At 38.7% G+C, this 23,591-nt stretch overlaps 1 protein-coding gene across 3 annotated transcripts in view; it reads left to right on the top strand.

Moving 5' to 3' along the window:
- The window catches only part of B3glct (beta 3-glucosyltransferase), a 119,639-nt gene that overhangs the window by 77,489 nt on the left and 18,559 nt on the right, over positions 1 to 23,591 (top strand). For all 3 annotated transcript variants that reach the window (XM_074043600.1, XM_074043599.1, XM_074043601.1), the window contains exons 9-13: positions 6 to 125; positions 2,082 to 2,151; positions 10,684 to 10,797; positions 12,625 to 12,724; positions 19,974 to 20,093. In XM_074043600.1, the coding sequence (XP_073899701.1) occupies positions 6 to 125; positions 2,082 to 2,151; positions 10,684 to 10,797; positions 12,625 to 12,724; positions 19,974 to 20,093 (524 nt within the window). The remainder of the gene's footprint in view (positions 1 to 5; positions 126 to 2,081; positions 2,152 to 10,683; positions 10,798 to 12,624; positions 12,725 to 19,973; positions 20,094 to 23,591) is intronic.

Raw genomic sequence — 23,591 nt, 5'->3', positions numbered from 1 at the left:
AACAGATTGCTCTGTATATCTGGGACAAAGGCGGAGGACCTTCTCTTACCCCCATGCCTGAGTTCTGTGCGGAAGGTGTGGACTCCCACTGTGCGACCACATTCCATTCTTTTCTACCACTGTGTGTGAGTAATAGAAGAAAACCTTCCTCACAGATCACAGGAAGGTTTACATGCTGTGCACAATGTTGTTCTTGTACTTTACATTCCAAAAAAAAATAAATCAACCTTTGCCCCAAGTCAGGCCAGAGCCATGTATCACATGTCTAGTAATAGTAGTCCTATAGGTGGGCTCTGTTGTTACCCTGTCTTCCTTATGAGACCCAAATCCATCTGCTCACTACTCAAAAGCCAAGTCTAGGGAGGTGAGTGTTAATGGGAAGAAAATCAGGTTTATTTGAGGGCTGGCACCCTGGAAGATGGGGGAGCTACGTATCCCTAGAGAAGCATCTTAGGGAACTCAGGTATGCAAAAGGGCTTTTAAAGGGAGGGAAAGGAGGTGTAGGTGAGGTAGTAGGCAGGAAGTCTGTGTGCATGGGGCAGGGAGGAGAGGTTGTCATCTAAGGCACCTGTCTCTTGTTTTTCTCTCTGGCCCAGAACATCACAATCAACCTTGACCTCCTGGGGCTGGTTACAGACATACCACTTTTCTGCAAATTAAACATCACAGTAATTTACTTTTTATTAGCTGATGTACAGAATTAAAGAATAAGGAAGACATTAAACTTTCTGATATTATCTGAAGGCCACAGATATTCTGGGTTCTGTAAATCTAAAGAAAGATTATTTAGCAATTAATAATCATTTAGGTGTGGTTTTTCTTCAGAATTTAGAATGCAAAGAAAGAGAAAGTCAAGGTCAACTCCCAAAGGAGCAGCCAAGCTAGGGAAGGCAGTGAGGGTTGTGCCCATGTGTGTGCCCGTGGTCATTTTCTTTGTTGATGACATAACACATGTTGATTGGAACTTTTATTCCATTTCCTAGAAAGGCAATTTCAAACATTTTCTCCACAAACCCACCCCTTTACTCTCAGCAGGTAACCTGGCTTTTGATCTTAACTGAGACTATCTAGAACTTTCAGAAGGAATTTCCTTGTTAGAGCAGAACTGTGGCTCAGTTCCCAGGAAAAACCTGAAGACCCTGAAACTCACTGAGTTGTTAACAATTCTTTTCTCATAAGGGTTCAACAACCTCAAATGGTGTGTGTTGTTCTCAGGTCAGTCACATAGAAGGCTGTGTGTGCTATCTTAAAAGATAACTTCTCTCTCTCTGTCTTGCTCTCTTTCTCTCTGACACACACAGACCCCACAGTGTGACAATTGAGGGAACCTATAGTGTTTGCAGTGTCTGCTTGCTCTGTAGTGCTCCTCTTAGTACCTTGAGTGACATGACAGAGCTGGGGTTAGGTGTTGATGCAAATCAGCCCCATGATGGAGGAGTCCTGACTGAATGCTGTTACAGGTCTAAGACAGGTAGTAAAGAAAACAATCTTCTCCATGAAGCAGTCTAAATCCTTGGGTGTGCTTTGTCCATGAATCCTTCTGGGTTGCCTTCATCTATGTGATCCTCCTTCCCCAGGGTTTAAAGTAAGCCTACCTTTGGCAGAGGACAGGACATCCTTGGCCTAGATTTGGGTAGCCAGTAAAGGTGTCATAAAAATAACTTTCAACATCAAAATAAGACCAGGCCCAGAAAAGTCATCTCTTATTTTTGTACTAAATTGTTCCCGTACTTCTCTCTCTTTGTCATAATCTTCAACAGCTGGGACAAGGAAAGACGAGCCAACTGCTATTTATTGGTCACCTACTATGTCCTTAATAAATTGGAGCACTAATAGAAACTGCATGGTGGTTATTATTCCCATTTTCTAAATGAGCAGATGGGCATTCAGAGAGCTTGAGGGATTTTTTTGTTATCAGCGGGGCTGGCCAGCTCTGGAGACTGTGCTGTCAGCCGAACTAAAGTTCCTCCCCTCTCCCCCAGTAGATTTGGTGAATTTGAACTGTGCAGCATGTAAGATCTAACATGGGCATGTAATTAGATAATACTGACTCATAAATGCATATTTTCTTGTTTTTTTAGGGAAAACCAGTGAAGAAGGAGGATATATTTGTGGCAGTAAAAACATGCAAGAAATTTCATGGTGACAGAAGTATGTTTGGGGTTATCATTTTTATTGAACTTTTAAAATCCAACAGCCTTTGAAATAAAATACAAACCAAGTATAAATTCAGGAAAGGGGACAGTGAAAGTGGTTATTTAATCAGTATTCCTCAGTGGACCACTTCAGTCACTGAGATCAATTAGAAAGGACAATATTGTATTGAAACAAGAGTTGCCAAGCCTTTCTAAATACTCTTTAGAGCAGCATCATAAATTGGAAATGGAAAAGGTCAGCTGTGGCATCTTGTGGCTAATACGTGACAAACAGTTCATTCTGTGAAACAGTGTACCATTGTGTCCAGGCTCTATCTCTGGACTGTATGGAAAATATTAGATAGGATATAAGAGAATATTTACTTGAAAACTATTCCTTCTTTTTATATTTATTTCAAATATATACATTGGTTCTTTTTTAGTAAAGGTATATATTTGCTCATAAGTAGGTATATTAGGAAAAAGGAAAAAGTCACCTCAGAAACAGTAGCCCTTCTTCAGGAAACCCCAGTCTGCCAAAGAATGTTGTTTTGGTTTATTTTGGTGTCATTACAGAATTTTGATAGTTATGGTAATAATGTTAAAAAAAAAACTCATCCTAAATATAAATGGACATTTTTCCCTTTTATACCTCACTTCAAGCAACACTTTTCTGATATTGAAAATTAGGCAGTCTTTTGCATTTTCTAATTTTAGCATATATTTTAATTTTTTTCCATGAAAAGACTGTCAGTTTTATCAAGGGTGTGATATTTATGTAGGAGAGATTTCTAAACCATCTGTCATTTTCATGGGATTAGAGCGATGGGGGAAGTTCATTTATATATTTTAGGTGATAATATGATGCATATAAATTACATATTAAAGGGGAAGATATTTTCCAAATAAAAGAATGTTATAATTGGGGATTATAGTATTGTATAAGACATTAACAGTGATTAAAATCTACTTATAATCAGCAGTCTCTTCAAAGTACATTAATCATAAACCTTCATATTTGCCTGAAATTGTCATGTCAAATTACAAATCCTACTAAATCTGACTAAATTAATATATGCATTCATTATACAAGGAGTCTGAAAATACTATTCAGAGTCAACATAGCAATTAAAATGTTCATTTGTCTTAAGTTAGCCTAAATTTATCATCTTTTTGTTTTTTTTTCATGGTCTGGAAGGGCTTTGTGGGACGATTTTGATTACTGTCTTTTAAAAAGGGTGACAGGGAAATGAACTAGACTGCTTTCATTTTATTTTGCAGCAAGAAGTATTTAGCTTGAATTAATTGATCTTGAAGCTCCTTCAGAGTAGTGACTATTTTTGCAGTCTGATGTTATGAGTGCTGGTGGGAGGTAGGGAGATATTTTCCTTTGAAATACATTTTTCAGATGATAGTGAAGCAGTAAAATTCGGGACCATCTCATAGTCTACAGAAATGAAAGTTTGTTCATATTAATGTATGAACTTTTCTGATTTCTTACTTTACGTAAGATTGAAATAATCTTTTCAGATATGTGTGAAATGCTTTGTACCTGGATTTTGAATCAAAGGTTTTTAAAAATTACAAAATCTTAAAAGCATGTTCAGAGTATTAAAGATAAATATCCCAAAGCCAGATGCACTAATTTGCTGCTATTAGTTTGGGCCTGGGGTCATTGAAGCATGAGATAACGGTAGCTATTATGACTCTTTCGCAGTGGGGTTTTTATGGCCAACTTGGATGTGTTTGTTTGAAAAGACAGTCTAAGACAGCAGCATTTTAGGGACTTTGGTCTCCATTTTGCTGGATGGAAGCAAAACTGCCAGGCCACTGGGCTTTCCCCGCTCCTTGTAGAAGTCTAGTCTATCTGGGTGCTGGTGGATCATGCTATAATCCTAGCTACTTGGAAAGCTGAGATTGGGAGGATCACAGTTTGAGGCCAGCCAGGGCAGGGAGTTTGTGAGACTTCATCTCAACCAATAGCTGGGCATGGTGTCATGACTCTGTCATTCTATACTGTGTTGGGACTGAGATCAGGGGAACTATGGTTCCAGGCCAGCCCAGGCAAAAAGTTTGCAAGACACCATCTCAGTGCTCCCAGAAGTGGGGGTGGGGGAGTGGAGGGGGAAAGGTGGCCCAAATAATGTATATACATACAAGTAAATTTAAAAGCAATAAAATTAAAAGAAAAGAAAAAAGCTGAGTACAGTGGTGTGCCTGTCATCCCAGCAGTGGTAGGAAGATTAAAATAGGAGGATCAGAGTCCAGGCTGACTTGGGAAAAAAATGAGACCCTATCTCCAAAATAACCAGAGCAAAAAAGACTGGTGGTGTGGCTTTAAATGGTAGAGTGCCTGCCTAGCAAGCACCAAGTCTTGAGTTCAAGTGCCAGTACTGCCAAAAACACTAGTTTTAACTACCATCTGTCCCAAAAACTGATCCAGTAATCCTATCAGTGACAATGCCAATGCCATAATAATGACTTCTTATGGCTAATCTTTTTTTTATACATTCTGGTGTGTTTTTCATATATTCTCCATCTAATTTCATGTTGACAGTTCCTTGTGATGTGATAGTTATTGTTAATCACTTGCTATTGTAGAGAAGGGTGAGTAGGAAGATACACAACTGGCTCAAGCCCCTGTGGCCCGCTGAGGAGGGGAGGCAGGACTTGGGATCTCTGCTTCCTGAATTCCCACACTCTTTCTGCTGTAGCACACAGGGCTGCTGCCATCACCTCCTTGGATATATCACAAACCCAACACTTGATAAATTGTCTTTGATATTTGTGTCAATGCCCTGCTATGCTCAAGGTCAGTTGGACTTGGCCAAAGCCTGCTTTCTTAGGTTTTTCATTTTCAGTAGCATGGAGGACAGCAAAGAACTGAAACCCACACGCCATCTACAGAACGCATCAGGCAGGAATTCAGCCAGCCACCTGTACACGAACAGTACTGCAGCAGTCAAGCAGAATACACAGGCAGGGCTGTTATGTTCTTTTTCCTATCTCTGTGATAGAACCACTTGAAGTAATAAAGGTCATATGTCAATGAAGACAAAAAAAAAAACCCCATAGATCAGAAACTGTCTTTATCTTTGAAAAACCAAGAGTGGGCTATAGTGTTTCTTCTGGGCACACATTCCTGCTTCATTAGCATTGATCGCCGCCCTGGAAAAAGACAAGAAACCAACCCGGCAAGGGAAAATATACAGTGAATTCATTTTTCATACTCTTGTGGATGAATTTATAAAAAGACCAAGTTCCAAAACTTAAAATACTTTAAATATATATATATATATATATACATATATATATATATGTATATATATATATATATATATTTTTTTTTTTTTTTGCCTAACTGTGAAACATCTTTGTAACTGAATTTGCCTGGGTTCTGATGTATATGAAATAGAGCAAAAATATATTTTATATTTTGGCTGCAGAAAGTAATGCATATTGACACTACTGAAACAGTGACACTCTCTGAGAGGTGAGCATTTAGTACAGTTTTAAAGAAACTTTCAGAGTATTATATTTTAGCTAGACACTGTGCCTCATGTCTGTAATCATAGTTACTTAGGAGGCTGAGATCTGAAGGATCACAGTTTGAGGCCAGTCTAGGCAAAAAAAATTCACAAAGACCCCATCTTAACCAACAGCAGAATTCACTGTGCACGCTTGTCATCCCAGCTTCATGGGAGGCTGAGATCAAGAGGGTCATTCATGGTCCTGGGTCATCCTGGGCAAAAAGTCTGTGAGACCTCATTCAACCGAAAAAGTTGGGCATTCTGGTGCGTGCCTGTCATTCCAGCAATGGTGGGAAGTGTAAAATAGGAAGACCATAGGTTAGCCTGGACCAGACACTATCTCAAAAATAAGCACAACAAAAAGGGCTGGCAGCGTGGCTCACACCATACAGTGTAACAGTAGCAAGTTCGAAGCTGAGTTCAAACTCCAGTATCATCGAAAAGAATGTGTGTGTGTGTGTGTGTGTGTGTGTGTGATGAATGGGACACAGTATGGCAAGTGAGAGTACATGTACTCAAGAAAAAGGCCTGTTGGGTTTTAATATGCAGCTTGTTCACTTCCTGCTGGTTTCTAGATTTTTTCATTGTGTGACCGAGCGGTCAGAAAACCTTACCTACGTTCCAGGCATCATTTCTCTGTGCAGTTGGTGTGCTTGTCTCACATACCTCATGTGTCCATGGTTTTGTTCCTCAGTGGTGGGTTCTGTGTCGCCCTTCTCCTGCAGTCTCCCTCAAACTAAAGAGGTTAAGTTGCCACTTGCTCAGCCTTTAGTTCTTTTTCATAACTTCCTGAGCTCAGAGGTTTTTTTTTTAATGACAAAACCCATTGGGTACCTTTATTGCTGTGATCTTGTGTAGAAGAGGCATATCTGAGTAAATTTATTAAAAGGAATGCTTGGCATTCTTTTTGATGAAAGGGGCTGTAGGCCTGAGACATGATCTGTTTATTTATTTATTTATTTATTTTTAAATTTTTATTTTTTTATTATTCATATGTGCATACAATACTTGGGTCATTCCTCCCCCCTGCCCCCACCCCCTCCCTCTTCCCCCCCACCCCCTTGATACCCGGCAGAAACTGTTTTGCCCTTATCTCTAATTTTGTTGTAGAGAGAGTATAAGCAATAATAGAAAGGACTAGGGGTTTTTGCTAGTTGAGATAAGGATATCTATACAGGGAGTTGACTCACATTAATTTCCTGTGCGTGTGTGTTACCTTCTAGGTTAATTCTTTTTAATCTAACCTTTTCTCTAGGTCCTGGTCCCCTTCTCCTATTGGCCTCAGTTGCTTTTAAGGTATCTGCTTTAGTTTCTCTTCGTTGAGGGCAACAAGTGCTAGCTAGTTTTTTAGGTGTCTTACCTATCCTTACACCTCCTTGTGTGCTCTCACTTTTATCATGTGCTCAAAGTCCAGTCCCCTTGTTGTGTTTGCCCTTGATCTAATGTCCTCATATGAGGGAGAACATAAGATTTTTGGTCTTTTGGGCCAGGCTAACCTCACTCAGAATGATGTTCTCCAATTCCATCCATTTACCAGCGAATGATAACATTTCGTTCTTCTTCATGGCTGCATAAAATTCCATTGTGTATAGATACCACATTTTCTTGATCCATTCGTCAGTAGTGGGGCATCTTGGCTGTTTCCATAACTTGGCTATTGTGGATAGTGCTGCAATAAACATGGGTGTGCAGGTGCCTCTGGAGTAACCTGTGTCACAGTCTTTTGGGTATATCCCCAAGAGTGGTATTGCTGGATCAAATGGTAGATCAATGTTTAGTCTTTTAAGTAGCCTCCAAATTTTTTTTCAGAGTGGTTGTACTAGTTTACATTCCCACCAACAGTGTAAGAGGGTTCCTTCCCCCACCGCCTCCCCATCCTCGCCAACACCTGTTGTTGGTGGTGTTGCTAATGATGGCTATTCTAACAGGAGTGAGGTGGAATCTTATTGTGGTTTTAATTTGCATTTCCTTTATTGGTAGAGATGGTGAGCATTTTTTCATGTGTTTTTTGGCCATTTGAATTTCTTCTTTTGAGAAAGTTCTGTTTAGTTCACTTGCCCATTTCTTTATTGGTTAATTAGTTTTGGGAGAATTTAGTTTTTAAGTTCCCTGTATATTCTGGTTATCAGTCCTTTGTCTGATGTGTAGCTGGCAAATATTTTCTCCCACTCTGTGGGTGTTGATGGAGAAAAAGCAGCCTCTTCAACAAAAACTGCTGGGAAAACTGGTTAGCAGTCTGCAAAAAACTGAAATTAGATCCATGTATATCACCCTATACCAATATGAACTCAAAATGGATCAAGGATCTTAATATCAGACCACAGACTCTAAAGTTGGTACAGGAAAGAGTAGGAAATACTCTGGAGTTAGTAGGTATAGGTAAGAACTTTCTCAATGGAATCCCAGCAGCACAGCAACTGAGAGATAGCATAGATAAATGGGACTTCATAAAACTAAAAAGCTTCTGCTCATCAAAAGAAATGATCTATTTATTTAAAAACTGAGGCTCGCATCACAATGCAGCCAGGTGGAAGCCCACAGTAATCAGAAGAGGTGGTTAGATTAATTATTAAAGAGCCAAGGGGAGTCAGGTGTTCCCTGGCTCAGTTCTTTTCCTGGCTGTTGAATAGCTGAAGGTGTTCCATATTGTCCAAAGTAATGTTTTATATCAGCCACTGTGAATCAAAATGAGGAGCTGTCACACATGTGTGTCCCTCACTCTCTCCTCAGAAGTGCAATCAAGGTTTCTGTCTTATGGTCACTGACTGGCACATGGGAGACAAAAGATCCATTTGTCAATTGAAAATAACAAACTCCTCAAAATCAAAATACCCATTCATCTGATTGTGTGGCACACTCACATTTGATTGAACATTCGTAAAACGTTTAAGTGTCAAGTCCATTTTCACTGTGCATTGTGTCAGGTGTCAGGAAGTGAATCAGCTGTTCTTACCTTTCGTGAAATTTCTGTTTTAAACTAAAACTGAAAGCAAGTAGTTAGTTATAGCTAAGACCTAACATTTGATTTTTTATCTTAATTTCATTTAAATCAACTAGTTAAGAAGAAACACCTGTGTTATTTAATAAAGCTATTAGAGAAAAACGGACTGAAGGCTAGAGGCTGAGAAAATTGATAGTGGAATTTGCATAGCCTGCAGAAGCCATGCTGGGGACTGAGGAAAGTTCTTGAACTTTCCTATAGCTCTTTCCAGCATTATGCAGTGGACATTTTACCCACAAGTGTGAATTTTCAGTGGCTACACGCTGCAGGAGCCCTTTCTGGGCTAAATCCTCTTGCTTATTATATGCAAAGCAAACTGCCACCACAGTGCCAGGTGACAACTTTTATTGTGCTGAAACATGGAGGTTAGAGCAGAGTTAGGTTTTGAAAATTTTCTTTTTATCTTTCTGTGCTTCATCACCTTCTCTATTATTTAGTTCATCTTTGACCATTCTGATGGGAAAAATCTTTATCTGCCTTTGCATAATTGCAGAAAAAGCATATTTTAATGTATAAAAATTTAATGAGTAATTTGGTGATAATTTTATAAGTGTCAGAATTTATAATTGGTTTTCTTTCTGAAAAGCCAATAAATAGTGGGTTTTGTATTTTAGGCAGGGCTATCTGCACTGGACTCTGAGTTTGCAGATTTATACAGCTAAATACTTCAGTTTCACATTGCAGTGACAGTTTTCCCATATAATTTGTTTTGATGTGGATTAGAAAAAGAAATTCATGATCTGATTAAGTCTCAAAAAAGTTAAGTGAAGATTTGATTCATCAGAGTTGAGATCGAATCAATAAGGTCTAAAATCTAATTTTTTTTATTGTGCTGGGGATGCATTATTGCACTTACAAAAGCTCTTAAAATATATCAAATATATCATAGTTAAATTCCACCCCTCAATCATTCTCCTTTATCTCTCCCATTTATGGAATACTTTCAACAGGCCTCATTTTTCCATTTACATACATGTGTACACAATGTTTGCACCATATTAACCCTCCTATACCTTTTTTCCCATAAAATCTAAATATTGCCTTTTCTATTAAAGCAACAACAAAATTCCCTCTTAATTCAGAGATGCCAGAAAGTTACTTTTTCAGCAAAGTATAGAAGAAAGTAATTGCTTGAATAGTTAGTGAGGTAAATTAATATTATTAGCTGGGGGTCAGTCTACACGTCAGCTATGCAGACAGAGCTACTGTTGAACATCTAAAATTAAAATTAAAAACAGCCAGGAAGATTTTCTGTTGTTTATGCCTATTGAATTATACAAAACAAGTTCTCTCTTTTTGTTTTGTTTCATTTTTTTTTTTTGTTTTTGGCAGCACTGCGGTTTGAACTCAGGCCCTCGAATCTGCTAGGCAAGTGCTTCTATAGCGCACAATTTTTCTGTTGTTGGTAGAATTTTAAAGTCTGCAGTGATTCTTCATTTTACTTTTCCACATTTTTTAGAATGTTAGTTATCATTAGTACCAGTGCAGTGATTCTCAACAACAAGGCCATGCTCTGTAGGATTGAAATCTTTGGGTGGAGGTATGCATAGTTTGAAATGTTCCTCCAGTGCTCCATTGATGGTTGTGCATCTCAACCAGAGTCATGCTGAGTATTCCAGTGCTTAGAGGTACTTCTGTTCCCCACCTGCTGAAAACATAGTTTAAAAATCTGTTTGTAGATAGGTTAAGCGAAGTAGTAACTTACTGGGAAAAGAAAAAAATTAGCTAAATTCATTTACAACAATAGTCAGACTAGGAGGTTTATCATAATCTGAAAGTATCACCAGAAATGAGAAATGCTTGACTCCAAGGGATATTGAAGATGCTTCAAGAAGAGCGTTTACTCATGTGCTGTCCTCAGCCCGTCAGCCAACACTGCTGGCATTTCTCAGGGTCAGAAGCCGGCTCCAGGTCTTGGACACCTGAAGAGGACAAGTAGTGTCGTTCTTGGTCTACAGAAGATCCTTCTGCTGTCTTGAGTTTTCAAGCTTCTGTTTATCACCTGTTGTTTTTTCAGTACCCATTGTAAAGCAGACTTGGGAGGAACAGGCTAGTCTCATTGAATACTACAGTGACTCTGCAGAAAGTTCCATCCCTACTGTGGACTTGGGAATTCCTAATACAGACAGAGGTAAGTCCTTAGGCCTTACTATTCCCCTCATTAAAAATCCCCATTCTGTAAATATAGCAAATTAGGACAAACTAAAATATTTTATAAGTGCTATAATTTCTGCCTCATATCTGTTTTGTTTTTTCTTCTTCTACCAAACGTCTTTACCCACAGATGTAGACTGGTTCTTTAAATTAAAGACTTTGTAATGTAAATGAAGGGTTGTAGGTTTTTAGTAGTTGATTGAGCATAGACAGTTACAATAGAATGAATGATAGATTTTTTCATACCTTCACAGTTCACTGTGGATGTGATGAGATGTGCAAAGTTAATTTGCCATCTTCCCACAAAGCTGCTGTTCTCCCCAGCCTTAGGGACCAGTTCACACTTTGTATCTCTGAGTAGCATGAGATCCCATTGTATGCACTAGTTAAGTATAGAGTAAGCAATATCATGTGTTAATATTTAGATGAGTAAATTGTTGGCAACACACCTGCTTTTCTCTCTTCATGGGAAATTAAAACATTTTTTAATTAAAAAGAATGGTATGAGAAACTTGGCCACCACGTTCTCAGATGCTCTTTCTTCATCTTAATGTTTATCCAGTGTTCCCACATTTTTCTTTACTTTTTTTTTTTTACTTTGATACCCTTTTATGAATAAAAAAGGACAAGCTGATTCTCTTCTATGAATAACTTATCTGGACTGTTTTATGTTAGTGGCATTCATCATTCCTTGAGTAATAAGAGTACAAGATAGAATGAGATGTGCCATTTCTATAGCTGAAAGTTCTTTTGACAAAGTTAACTATGTTACTGAGTGTTGCTGTTTGTTTTGGTAAAACTGTTTTGGTTTGAATTTTCTTTTTTTGTTAACCTTACTTTTTAAAACTTCAGTTTAGTTATTTTATCAGTTTTTTATCTGTTCATGCATTCCTTATTTGATTTATTTCTAGTCTGACCTTATTATTGCCCATGTTTGTATATCTTTTATCCCTAAAGGAATTTGAGATTATGAAATAAATGAATAATTATGAGTGAAATTATTCAGTAAATTTCAAAAGTTCATATTGTAATGGTTAAAAATATGCAAAGAATCGAGTAAAAAAGATAAAGGTCACATCAAGTGGTTTAGTATTAATTATTACAAGTTGATAGGAGTTTTTATTCCTCTGTGTCACCAAAATACTGGAAATGAGGAGCATATTTCAGTTTAAGAGGAGTATATTTCAGTTTTATCAACTTGATTGTTTTTCCCCAATGTGTTATTTGGGCCCCAGCATTTACCATGGAAGCATTGTAATTTATCTGTGGGCGTTTGAAAGACTGTTACTCTGTTTTAACATTCGGCACAGTATGGTTACTGCCTGTCTTCCTTACCTGTGTATACATCTGTCATGTTAAAGACTTAGTAGTAGATTTTACCAGGGAATGAGGGTGTAATCCTCCACTTTTGCACCATTACTTTCCTGTGGTTGTGGTGCTCAGAATTCTAACAGTTAAGAAAAAAGTCAATCTTCTGTAACTTCTGTGAGACCTGACACCTTTCTTTTTGTCTGTTTTGAAGATATTAATTAAACATCTATCTCAGATTATCTAGGTGACCCTATGTGCTTCTTCTAATCCCTCTTACACATTCATGTGTGAAGTGGAAAGACTTCAGGATCTCTAAAGATCCTACTGGATCTCTCTATCTATGAAAATGGGAGAAGGCTAATTTCTAGGAAAGTTTCCGATTTTTAAGATACATGTCAACATTCAAGCTCTTACATTAATTTAATTCTTTTAACATATTATATATATTTTAGAGCAAATAATGCATTTTAAGTTTTTGTCTTACCTTTCTTAGGTCATTGTGGAAAAACATTTGCCATTTTGGAAAGATTTCTTAATCATAGCCATAACAAAATAACGTGGCTAGTCATTGTGGATGATGATACATTAATAAGGTAAGGAGTCCATTCTCAGCCTGAATGTCTCTAAATTCCACATATATTTATATTCAAAAGCTATGAGAGGTACTTCTGCTTCTGGCCAAAATGAAAAAACAAGGATAGGATTTACCCTTTCCTCTGAAATATTCGCTAAAAGGATACATACACAAAATAGAGTTCCAAGCCATTGTTTAGGGTGGGGGCACAAGTGGAACATTGAAGAGATGAAGCTGAGAGTCTCAGGAGACCAAGGTTGTTAGAGTTTATAGGACAGAGCACTAGAAAGGAGACAGCTGCCCAGAAAGAGAGCCCTGGAAATCTGTGCAGGGTCCTCCATAAGTCTTCAGTTGAGTATTGATCAACAAAGCTGTGTAACAACAAATGATGAAGAGGATGTGGAGAAAAAGGAACCCTCATACACTGCTGATGGGAATATAAATTAGTACAACCACTATGGAAAACAGTATGGAGGCTTCTCAAAAAACTAAAAGTAGACTTCCATATGATCCAGCAATACCACTCCTAGGCATATACCTAAAGAAATTTAAATCAGGTTAGAACAAAGGCACCTGCACACCCATGTGTGTGCTATTGCAGCATTATTCACAATAGCCAAGCTGTGGAAACAGCTCAGATGCCCCACAGCTGATGGATGGATTAAAAAAATGTGGTATTTACTCTTGGGGATATACCCAAAAGACTGTGACACAGGTTACTCTAGAGGCACCTGCACATCCATGTTTATTGCGGCACTATCCACAATAGCCAAGTTATGGAAACAGCCAAGATGCCCCACCATTGACGAATTGATTAAGAAAATGTGGTATCTATACAAAATGGAATTCTATGCAGCCATGAAGAAGAACGAAATGTTATCATTCGCAGGTAAATGGATGGAATTGGAGAACATCATTCTGAGTGAGGTTAGCCTGGCCCAAAAGACCAAAAATCGTATGTTCTCCCTCATATGTGGACATTAGATCAAGGGCAAACACAACAAGGGGACTGGACTTTGAGCACATGATAAAAGCGAGAGCACACAAGGAAGGGGTGAGGATAGGTAAGACACCTAAAAAACTAGCTAGCATTTGTTGCCCTTAACGCAGAGAAACTAAAGCAGATACCTTAAAAGCAACTGAGGCCAATAGGAAAAGGGGACCAGGTACTAGAGAAAAGGTTAGATCAAAAAGAATTAACCTAGAAGGTAACACCCACGCACAGGGAATCAATGTGAGTCAATGCCCCGTATAGCTATCCTTATCTCAACCAGCAAAAACCCTTGTTCCTTCCTATTATTGCTTATACTCTCTCTTCAACAAAATTAGAAATAAGGGCAAAATAGTTTCTGCTGGGTATTGAGGGGGTGGGGGGGAGAGGGAGGGGGCGGAGTGGGTGGTAAGGGAGGGGGTGGGGGTAGGGGGGAGAAATGAACCAAGCCTTGTATGCACATATGAATAATAAAAGAAAAATGAAAAAAAAAGAAATGTGGTATTTATATACAATGGAATTTTATTAAGCCATAAGGAGGAATGAAATTTTGTTGTTCATAGGTAAATGGATGGAACTGGAGAACATCATAAGTACAGTTAGCCAGGTTCAGAAAGACAAAGTTCATGTTGTCTCTCATGTGTGGGAGAGAGCTAATACAAATACAAGCATTATCATATATACATATAAACACATACAGAACATGTTTGTAAAAGTGGGACTCTTAGAGGAGACTAAGGGAGGAGGTAAAGAAGAAAAGAATGATATAGAGTGAATAATAATGAAATTCATCACATCTGTGTAGGAACAAGACAAGGAAATACTGAAAACTGTTGAATAATACAGGGCAGGGGAAAAGGGTGAGGAAGAGTAGTGGAAGGGGTTAGACTGATGTTACCACAATATATTTACAAGTAAAATACCAAGGCAAAATCCCCACTGAAAAATGAACAGAAAAGCACTGAAGGACAGGTATGCAAAATAGGTCATGTTAAGGGGAGAGCACTTGTGGGAGGGGGAGGGTAAATGAAGAGGGTCAAGGAGGTGAGTATGGGTGGTGTATTTTTGATACAAGTATGAATATAGACATTGAAACCTGTTGAAGTCATCTTAAGGAGAATGGAGAATGGGGTGGGAGAGAGAATAATGGAGGGGATGAACAATTTGGGGACATGTCATAATGAAAACCCCTGTATAACTATCATATACTAGCAAAAATGTTTTTTAAAGAGGAATGACAGGAAGGTAAAACAGTTCCCATCTGGTGGTAGGTGCCACTGGAAGGAGGGAGGGCATAAGGAGGATGAATATGGTGGATGTATTTTGTATTCATGTATGAAAATAGAACAATGAAACCTCTCAAAATTGTTGTGGGGGGTATGAGGGAGAATGATGAGGGGGTGAATTTTAAGATATGTTGTAAGCACATTTCAGGTGTCAATGATCCCCCTGTGTAACTATAATATGCTAATAAATTTTTAAAAATTATTTTTTTAAAAAACAAGTCTGTGTGAGGAAGCTACTCAAGGCTAGGGAAAGAAGCAACCAAAGTGATGACAAGTAATGGTGGAAGTAGCTCAAAAGGGGCTGAGTACAGACAGTGCCTGTTCCTACCAGCCAGACTGGAAAGCTTTTTTTACAGGGCATTTATTGGTAGCATATGGAGAAGTGTTCATCTCAATTGTGAGAAGTAGTTAACCCTAGACTAAACACTGCTCTAGATCTGCCAAACAAATCTGAAAAGCAAGAACCCCCTGCCCCAAACCAAACTGTTTCCAAGTAACTAGCTTCCATCTGTGAGCAAATATTGGGACTTACAGAAATAAAAAATACCCCTCACTCAGTAAAGCTCACAATGCCAGCCATCCAATTAAAAGTTACCCAGCAGCAGGAAATTAATGGGAAAAAAATCAGTTGATCGAAATTGTTCCAGAATTGATACAATGTTTGAAGCAGTAATTGTTAATCTGCTACTATAAAATAGTTATCTTAACTCTATTCCATTTGTTAGAAGAAGAGGGCTGGTGGAGTGGCTCAAGTAGTGGTGTTAGCCTAGCTAGTGTGGGGCTCTGATTTTTGAACCCAGTGGCCACCCCCCTGCAAAATCAAGCATATGTTAGAAGAAGAGATATAAAAGGTATAAATAAATCTGAAGTAATCTTCTGGTCTTTCATCTTCTGGAGATGAAAAATACATTGTCTGAATACAGATATACTTTTGAGTATAAATCAAACTACAACAAATCAACAGGAACAGAAAATTCCACAAGGATGGGGAGAAAGCTGAGACAGATGAACCCAAGTATATTTGAAGTGAAAATCTAATCACACAGAAGGAAAGAATGCAAATAACTTTTGAAGATAGTATTTAAATACATACCTGGGCTCGACTGGGAATAAGGGAGCAAACTTTAAGCAAATCCTGATTTTCAAATTGGTGGAAGAAAGAAATTCTGAATTATTTTAGGTACATATAGGATAGAATAAATGTTAAGACTTTGGGGAGCAAAGCTTCTCTCTGTGGAAGAGAAATATGGGTGAAAAATGGAGCAGGCCAAGGAAGAGCACTATGGGAACAGACTGGAATTGGAGGAATCTGAAATAATTAAAAATTTTTGCAAGAATTCATAATTGCTAACGTGTATGTTCACGTACATATTCCCTACTCCTGCTGAAAGAGGCTAGAAGCAAAGATATCCTAGCAATACTGGGAAACCATTTTCTGGAATTAATAGTCCTGCTTTCCTCACTGAGAGGAACAGAGACTCCCAGAGAAACAGCTGGATCTGAGCTGAGGTAAGACAGATACAAGATGGATTAGGAAGTAAGGGAATGCTTAAAAAAGCAAATTGGGAAGAAAAAGAAGGATAGAAAGTATATGTCAAGAAGACACAGAAGGGAGCTTGAATGGGTTCCACTGGTTAAATCTGGGATATCTTAGCATCGGTATAATTAAATACAATAATGAATTATGAACTATTAAAATAAGGATCAATGAGTTCATGCTTATAATAAACAGATAAATAAATAGAGATCAGGGTGGTCTTTTGCTTGCAGAATAAGTTCTGATTATAAGTGGGCAGGGAGTGATAAAATCAGAAAAACCATCCCATTGTAACTCTCATAAAGATCGATTCAGGCAAAGAAAAAAAGATAGGTTGATCCAGGAATCATTAATGTTTGCTAAACTAGGGATCAATTTTGATAAGGCCTGGGATATTTACATATGTTAAGCAGGAGGATGTAGTTAGTGTCCACTGGAGAAACCAGTCAACGTCTCAATTGTGTGATCAAAATGCATGTTACCAACAATGAACAGATAGTTACTGTGTGTCACACACCACAACACTTGTCATACAATGACTAAGGATGTGTAACCTGAGCTTTACTATGGAAACGTCACACAAACTCCACATGAGGATCATTCTGTGAAAAAAAAGTGGGAGGCTTGTAGTATTAAAAAATACCAATGTTTTGAAAGACAAAGAGTAGCTGTGGAACTGGGTCCAGATTAAAGGAAATTAAAGCGCTATGATAAATAAATACAATAAGGGATCCTGAACATCATCTTGTACTGTAGGGAAGAAGGCTAAAAGTACATTATTGGGTTAATTCATAAAAACCAGACTATGAATAGTTAGCTTAGCTATAAGCATTATGTCCGTGTTGCAGTTTTGAGTTCTTACAAGAAGGGTCTCTGCATAGACGTCTGCTTTCATTTCTCTTGGCTAAATACCTAGGGGAGGAATGGCTGGGACATGTGGCAGGTTTATGTTTAGAGACTCATGGTTTCGGTGTTGTATTTCCTGAAGTTCTAACGTTTCCTGTCTTTGGGGATGCATTGGGCAAGCATAATGTAGGCAACCTATGCCGTAATATTTTAGAAAATGGAAAATATGTGTGCGAATGTGTGGGTGCACACGCAGAGAGACAGCGAATAATAAAACAAGTGTGGTTAATAATTGAAGATCTGAGTAAAAGACGTATGGGAGTCCTTTGTCAATTCTTATAACTTTTCTATAATCTTGAGGTTATTTCCAAATAAAAAGTTAAAAATGAATACCATGATGTGTCGGGGTGGAACACTGCCTGCACGTGAAAGATGAGAGTGGCGCTACTAAAACCGCCTGCGCGGCTTAGACAGCGGAGCTCCCGTAGCACTTGCTCTAGAGTGTTGCCATGCTGCTTTTCTTCAGTCTCGTGCCTCAAAATTGCCTGAAATGGGAACAGATTGCTGAGGAAAGTTCTTTTCCTGGATCAGTAGCCAAATCCTACGAATAGAATTAGAAATCTGTTTCCTCCATATTTCCATGGTCTAGCGAATATGAAGCATTGGTAATTATCAGACTCCATTTGTGAGCCTCAGCTTCCATACTGTGATATGGAGTAGTGCTGTAAGGAAAAGAAATCCAGATGAGATGTAAACTTCCACTTCTTTTAACCTTAGCAATTAAAGGTTGTAGGTTGAATTGACAATTTTACAATATGCAGGAGCAAAAGAAATACCATGTGATTCTTTTTTTTTAAGGCCCAGAATTAGGCATAAGATGCTCTAAAAGCTTTGGGTTTTTGCAGAGCCTTTTAGAAACTGAACGTTAGGATTTCCTTAGAGATCTTTAAGAGAATATTCTTCATCACAGAATGGTATCAGTGCACTTTCTTGCCATCCCCTGCAGAGTAATTTATCAGATAACTTTTTGGAGACCCATTCCAAATTAGATGCTTTGAAGTATGTGCTGAAAAGAGCTCAGGGTCCATAGATAGTGTTTTATGCTCACTCAGAACTCTCCACGTTATCAGAAGCCTTGACCTTCAGACAGATCGTAAACCTGATCCTCAGCTTTGTAGACCCTTTGAGCACCAGCACTATTAGATTGTTCTCATTCCTGAAATTTAGACCCTTTGAGCACCAGCACTATTAGATTGTTCTCATTCCTGAAATTTGTTTCTCTCACTTTCAGCATCAGCTTTCTTAGCTGAGGTATTTTTGTAAGATGCATGAGCATGGATAGTTAAGGTGACCCCTCTTGTTTCCTTATCACCACCCCTTGCCCCAACCAGAGGTGAAACGTGAGTCTGTAGGACATCAGGGTGCTTGATGTCAACATTGCTCTGTGGAAAAGCTATCACTGTTAGTGATTTAAAGAGGTGCTTTGTGTCCTCTCCTCCCCTGGAAGACTCAGGGTGCTCAGAATATCACTCACACATGTCAAAGGTTAGCCCATTAAAAATTATTCCAAAGTTACCATAGAAAATTATTTTTAAGGATCATTGATTAATGTCATGAGGAGAACTAAGACTTGGTGATGTGTGACTTGGAGATCTCTAGATTAGAGGAACCAGGAGGAGGACCCTAAACAGCATTTCTAAGGGGTGTAAGTTAAAGCAGGGAAAACTTACTTTTCTTCATATCAACCTTTGTGCTTGCTTGAAAAGTTATTTCTAGATTTTATTTTCCTGTGAAATCTTTCTTATTTCACTCTCATAGCATTTGTGCTTGCTGACATTGTTCTGACCAGTCCCTGGGGATTCTCATTGTCCTTTATAAACTGTCATTGTTGACATCACAAAGATGGATAGGACCCAGAAGGTATTTGGAGGGATACACAAGTAGACAAAAAGTTCATAATCCCACCACTAGGGAGGCTTAGGCAGCCTTGGACTACATAGTGAGATGCTGTCTCAAAAAACAAAAACTAAAAACCAAAGTTCGTGCCCTGTGGTGATAGCCTTACTGAGGAAAATGTCAGCAGAGTTGTGCATCACAAACTCAGGATTTTCCAGGAAACCTCACTAACCAAATTCTTCCCCTCTTCCCAGCCAGAGGTATGGCATGGACCCTGCTCACTCGTACCTCAAATTCCCCCTTTTGGGCCATCAAGAGTTAAAAACAAGAAGAACCATACCTAAGTCCACCTGAAAAGATGTGAGGATGAGTCCACCCTGACTTGGAGACAGGGCTGGTAGAAGGGACTGACAGCACTCTGTCCACCATCATCCATTCACACAGATTCAGCAGCCACGTCTGGCAGGAGTCAGGTTCAAACTGGAGTAAATCTCTGATTTTGCCCTCTCTGCTGCTTCCAGAATATACTGTGTTTATGCGCATTTTTAGTCTTTCCAAACCCATTTTCTATAAACCGCTTGAATTTCACCTGTCAGTGACTTCTGTGTGGTACTGCACAGTCTAATGGTAGGATGTAAGAGCCATGAAGTTTCTCATCCCGAAACCACACTTGAATTTAATGCTGTTGCTTGTGTTCCTTTTGGCCTCTCAGCGTCTCCAGGCTCCGGCATTTGCTTAGCTGCTACAACTCTGATGAACCCGTGTTCCTGGGAGAGCGCTATGGCTATGGCCTGGGCACTGGTGGCTACAGCTACATCACGGGAGGAGGAGGGTAAGAGTGAGCACAGCTCTTTGCAAACACTGTCATCTGTCTTATGGAGAATTGGGTTCTGGACCCCCACAGATGTCCAAGTTCCTTATAGAAAATGTAGTATTTGCTATAATCTGTGTATATCTTCTGGTGTATTGGAAACCATCTCTGGATTACTTGTAACACCTGTTAGAATGTAAATGCTATGGAAGTGGTCTGTATTGTTTAGTGAATAATGATAAGAAGCATAAGACCTTACGTGTTCAGTAAAGATGCATTTTAAAAAATATTTTGGATCTGTGAGTGGTTGGACCCATGAATGTGGAATGTACAGATACAGAGGGCTGCTTGTATTTTGAACACTAACCTTACCTTTCTGTGAGGCAGAGGTGGGTTTGAGGCGTGGAGGTCATTCTGACTCATGAGTGCTCTTTAAATGGTAAGTGTTGCAGTAATAGGAAAGTGAACATTATATGTGAGAAGTATGAAAAGCACTGACAGCAGAGTATTTTATCCTTTGAAGAAGGGATAATATTGTGACCAAGGTCACAATGTCCCTGTAATAATAACTACTTGTAGGCAACCAACTAGTTTTGATTGTATGTTTAAATGGAAAATGGTGCTTATAGATTTTAATTTCAAAAAACAAGCCATTAGACTTTTTAAATTATCCAGTGCTTAATAATTCACAGTTGGGGAAAGAAGTGTAGAAGCTTAGACTTAGGAAATTAAAAGATATTTGTGTATGATTTGTAGGCTGTAAATAACAGTTAAAGTCAATCTTTTTAAATGAAGCACCTGCCTCATCTCATGGGGAAAGATTTTAATTTGATTTTTATGGGTAAATCAATTGAGCAGTTAGTCTTTTCTGTTATTGCCATACTCTTTGCTTTTGGGGTGTTTGAGGAGAATGTTAACTTGGCATCAATTAGTTATTTCAGTTCATTCAACAGATGTTTGTTAAATGTTCACAACATACCAGGCAGCACTATATCCAGTGATCATAAGCTTCTGAAGGGCAATGACCTATATTCCTATTTTATAATCCCCTAGGTTTGAAGGATTCTGTCTTAGTCCGTTTTTGATACTACAACAAAATACCCAAGGCTGGGCAACTATAAAACAAAGTGGTTGGTTTAGCTCACAGCTTTGGAGGATCATAAGCATGTCAGTGGCATATGCTCAGTCCTGGTGACGGCCTTTTGCTATTTCAGAACATGGCCAGATGCATGCAAGAGGGAGAGACAAGGTCACATTCTGAAGCAAGAGAGACTTGGGCCAGGTTTACTGCCTTTAGGACAAAGCCCACCTTCCTTATCAAGGCTCTTCATGACCTTGGCAGATGCTGTTTGACCTTCCCAGCCTCCCCTATCTGCATCCTCATCCTAAAGAATTCTTGTGGAACTTGTTGCAGTTTCTCAGAAACACTTCCCCTCCTCTGTCTCCTTCTTCCTAAATATGGCATCTGGTGGTTTCTACAAAGTCATTCCCCATTCCAGCTTTCTGTCTGGCTAATTCCTCCTCTTTTTTTTGGACTCAGTATGGCTGTCATTTGTTTACTCCTGGAAGCCTGCAGCCCAGCCTTGCCCCTGCAGTCTGGGCTTAATAAAGCCTGTCTAATGCACTTTCTGGTGTATTCTGCAAGTCATTATCACTTAATTGTCTATTTACTTTCCTATTTCCCATTTAAATTATAAATTCTTTGCAGGCAGCACCTGCGTGTTATTCTCATTATATCCCTATTTCATAGATGAGGGACTCACTGTTTTTCAAGGTGCAGTGAATAAGTGAATAAACAAATGCACGGGCATAGCCAATACCATCCATGTGATGTTCTGGTTTTCAAAATACTTTGGTAATGATTCAGAAATGTTATTCTGTCAACCTTTGATTAAAAAGTGTGGATACAATGTTAAATAGTTTCTTCCGTATTACAGTAATATGTTCTAATTACCTGGCTCAAGAACCAAGGTGTGCTTTTAGTTTTGAATTTTTTTTAATGGTCAGTGGCTTGTAAAACCCATTCAAAGACTGTAACAAGCATTTAAAAGTAATGAAATACAGAGCGGAATAGAATAATAACACAGTGCACATGTATGGGATGCAGTGTCGGAGTGCGATTTGTGAAATGTTTGTTGGTTTTACTCACATTCACATGCACACACACAGCACATCGAACGGTTGGCACGTGTGATGTTTTTCCAGTTTTCTGGCTGTGTTAGTTCTCAAGTAGTGTTTGAAAACCACTGCCATGGAGCTTCCTCTTTACACCCCCACTTGGCAGGGCCACCAGTGATTGCGGTGCAGGTTATATGGACTTTGGTTGTGTTGTTTGTAAAGTAAGAACTTTCTACTGCTTGAATCCAACTTTCTGTTTTCACTTTGTTGAGTGCTCCATGGAAGTTTGGCTATTTGGAGAAAATTAGGTGGACAGCGGTTTTCTTTCTTGAACATACTTATTTACATATGTGGTTTGAGTAGGAGGCTGTATCATCAGCCTCTTTGGCAGCTGTGGGGACAACTGATTGCACCGGAATTAGAATGGGAGACAGTGTCCTTGGAGAAGGTCACAGGCAGTGCTGCCCCAAGAGTCAGCCATGGCCCGGGTCTGCTGGAGACCGGGAGAGACAGGTGCATGTCTGATGTATGTTATCTTTTGTGTTTTCATCTGCAGGCTTGTTCTTGGGTAGGCCACAGCCTCCCATTCAGCTCATATTTTAAACATTTATTTATTATTAATTTGAAATTTTTAATCTTACAGCCTTTTGACATCTTTTCAATATTTAAAAGTTGGCTAAGTATAGACCTAAAGGAAGAATGACAGTGTGAAATGAGTTCTGTTTGTGTAGGGAGATAGAAGGGGGAGGGAGAAGGAGGGTGATAAGGGGTGTATATGATGTAAGTATTATATATGCATGTATAAGAATAGAGAAATGAAGCTATTAAATTGTTTAAAAAGGAGGGCTAAGGAAGAGTAAGAGAGGGGATGAATTTGGTCATTATATCCATGTATGAACATATCACAGTGCAGCTCCTTTTGAACAATTAATATACACTAATTTAAAAAGTCAGTGGCTAGTGTAGTCAAGTGTCCTTTCTACCATTATATGACTGGGAATTTCCCTTTTTGGGGAACAACATTTTGTGGAAAGAACCTATGAGTGATATACAAATGTTATTAAAGGTATATGTGTACTTAGTTTATGTGATAATAATTAATGTAAGATTTTGTGAGTAGGCAAAAGTATAAAATGATTACTAATAAAAATTTCACACTTAAATTTTATCTTCCTAGGAAGTTTTTCTTTTTAGACAGCATACTAAACTTAAAGGGTTTCTTTCTCATTCTACTAGAAGCTGGCAAAAGAAAATAAGAAAGCACTTTTACTGGGTGCTATTGAAGCTGGTTTCCTGGGATTGGTATGTTGAAGCCAGCCTGGCTGACTCAGTGCTGGAGTTTGACTCAGCCCTAAAGATGTGCAGCCCAGCAAGGTCTCACTAGTGAACAGTAGACTTTCT

This window comes from Castor canadensis, chromosome 10 (assembly GCF_047511655.1).
Source record: "Castor canadensis chromosome 10, mCasCan1.hap1v2, whole genome shotgun sequence".
Classification (NCBI taxonomy): domain Eukaryota; kingdom Metazoa; phylum Chordata; class Mammalia; order Rodentia; family Castoridae; genus Castor; species Castor canadensis.
Note: the sequence above shows the minus strand (reverse complement) of the source record. Positions and strands in the feature narration are given on the sequence as shown.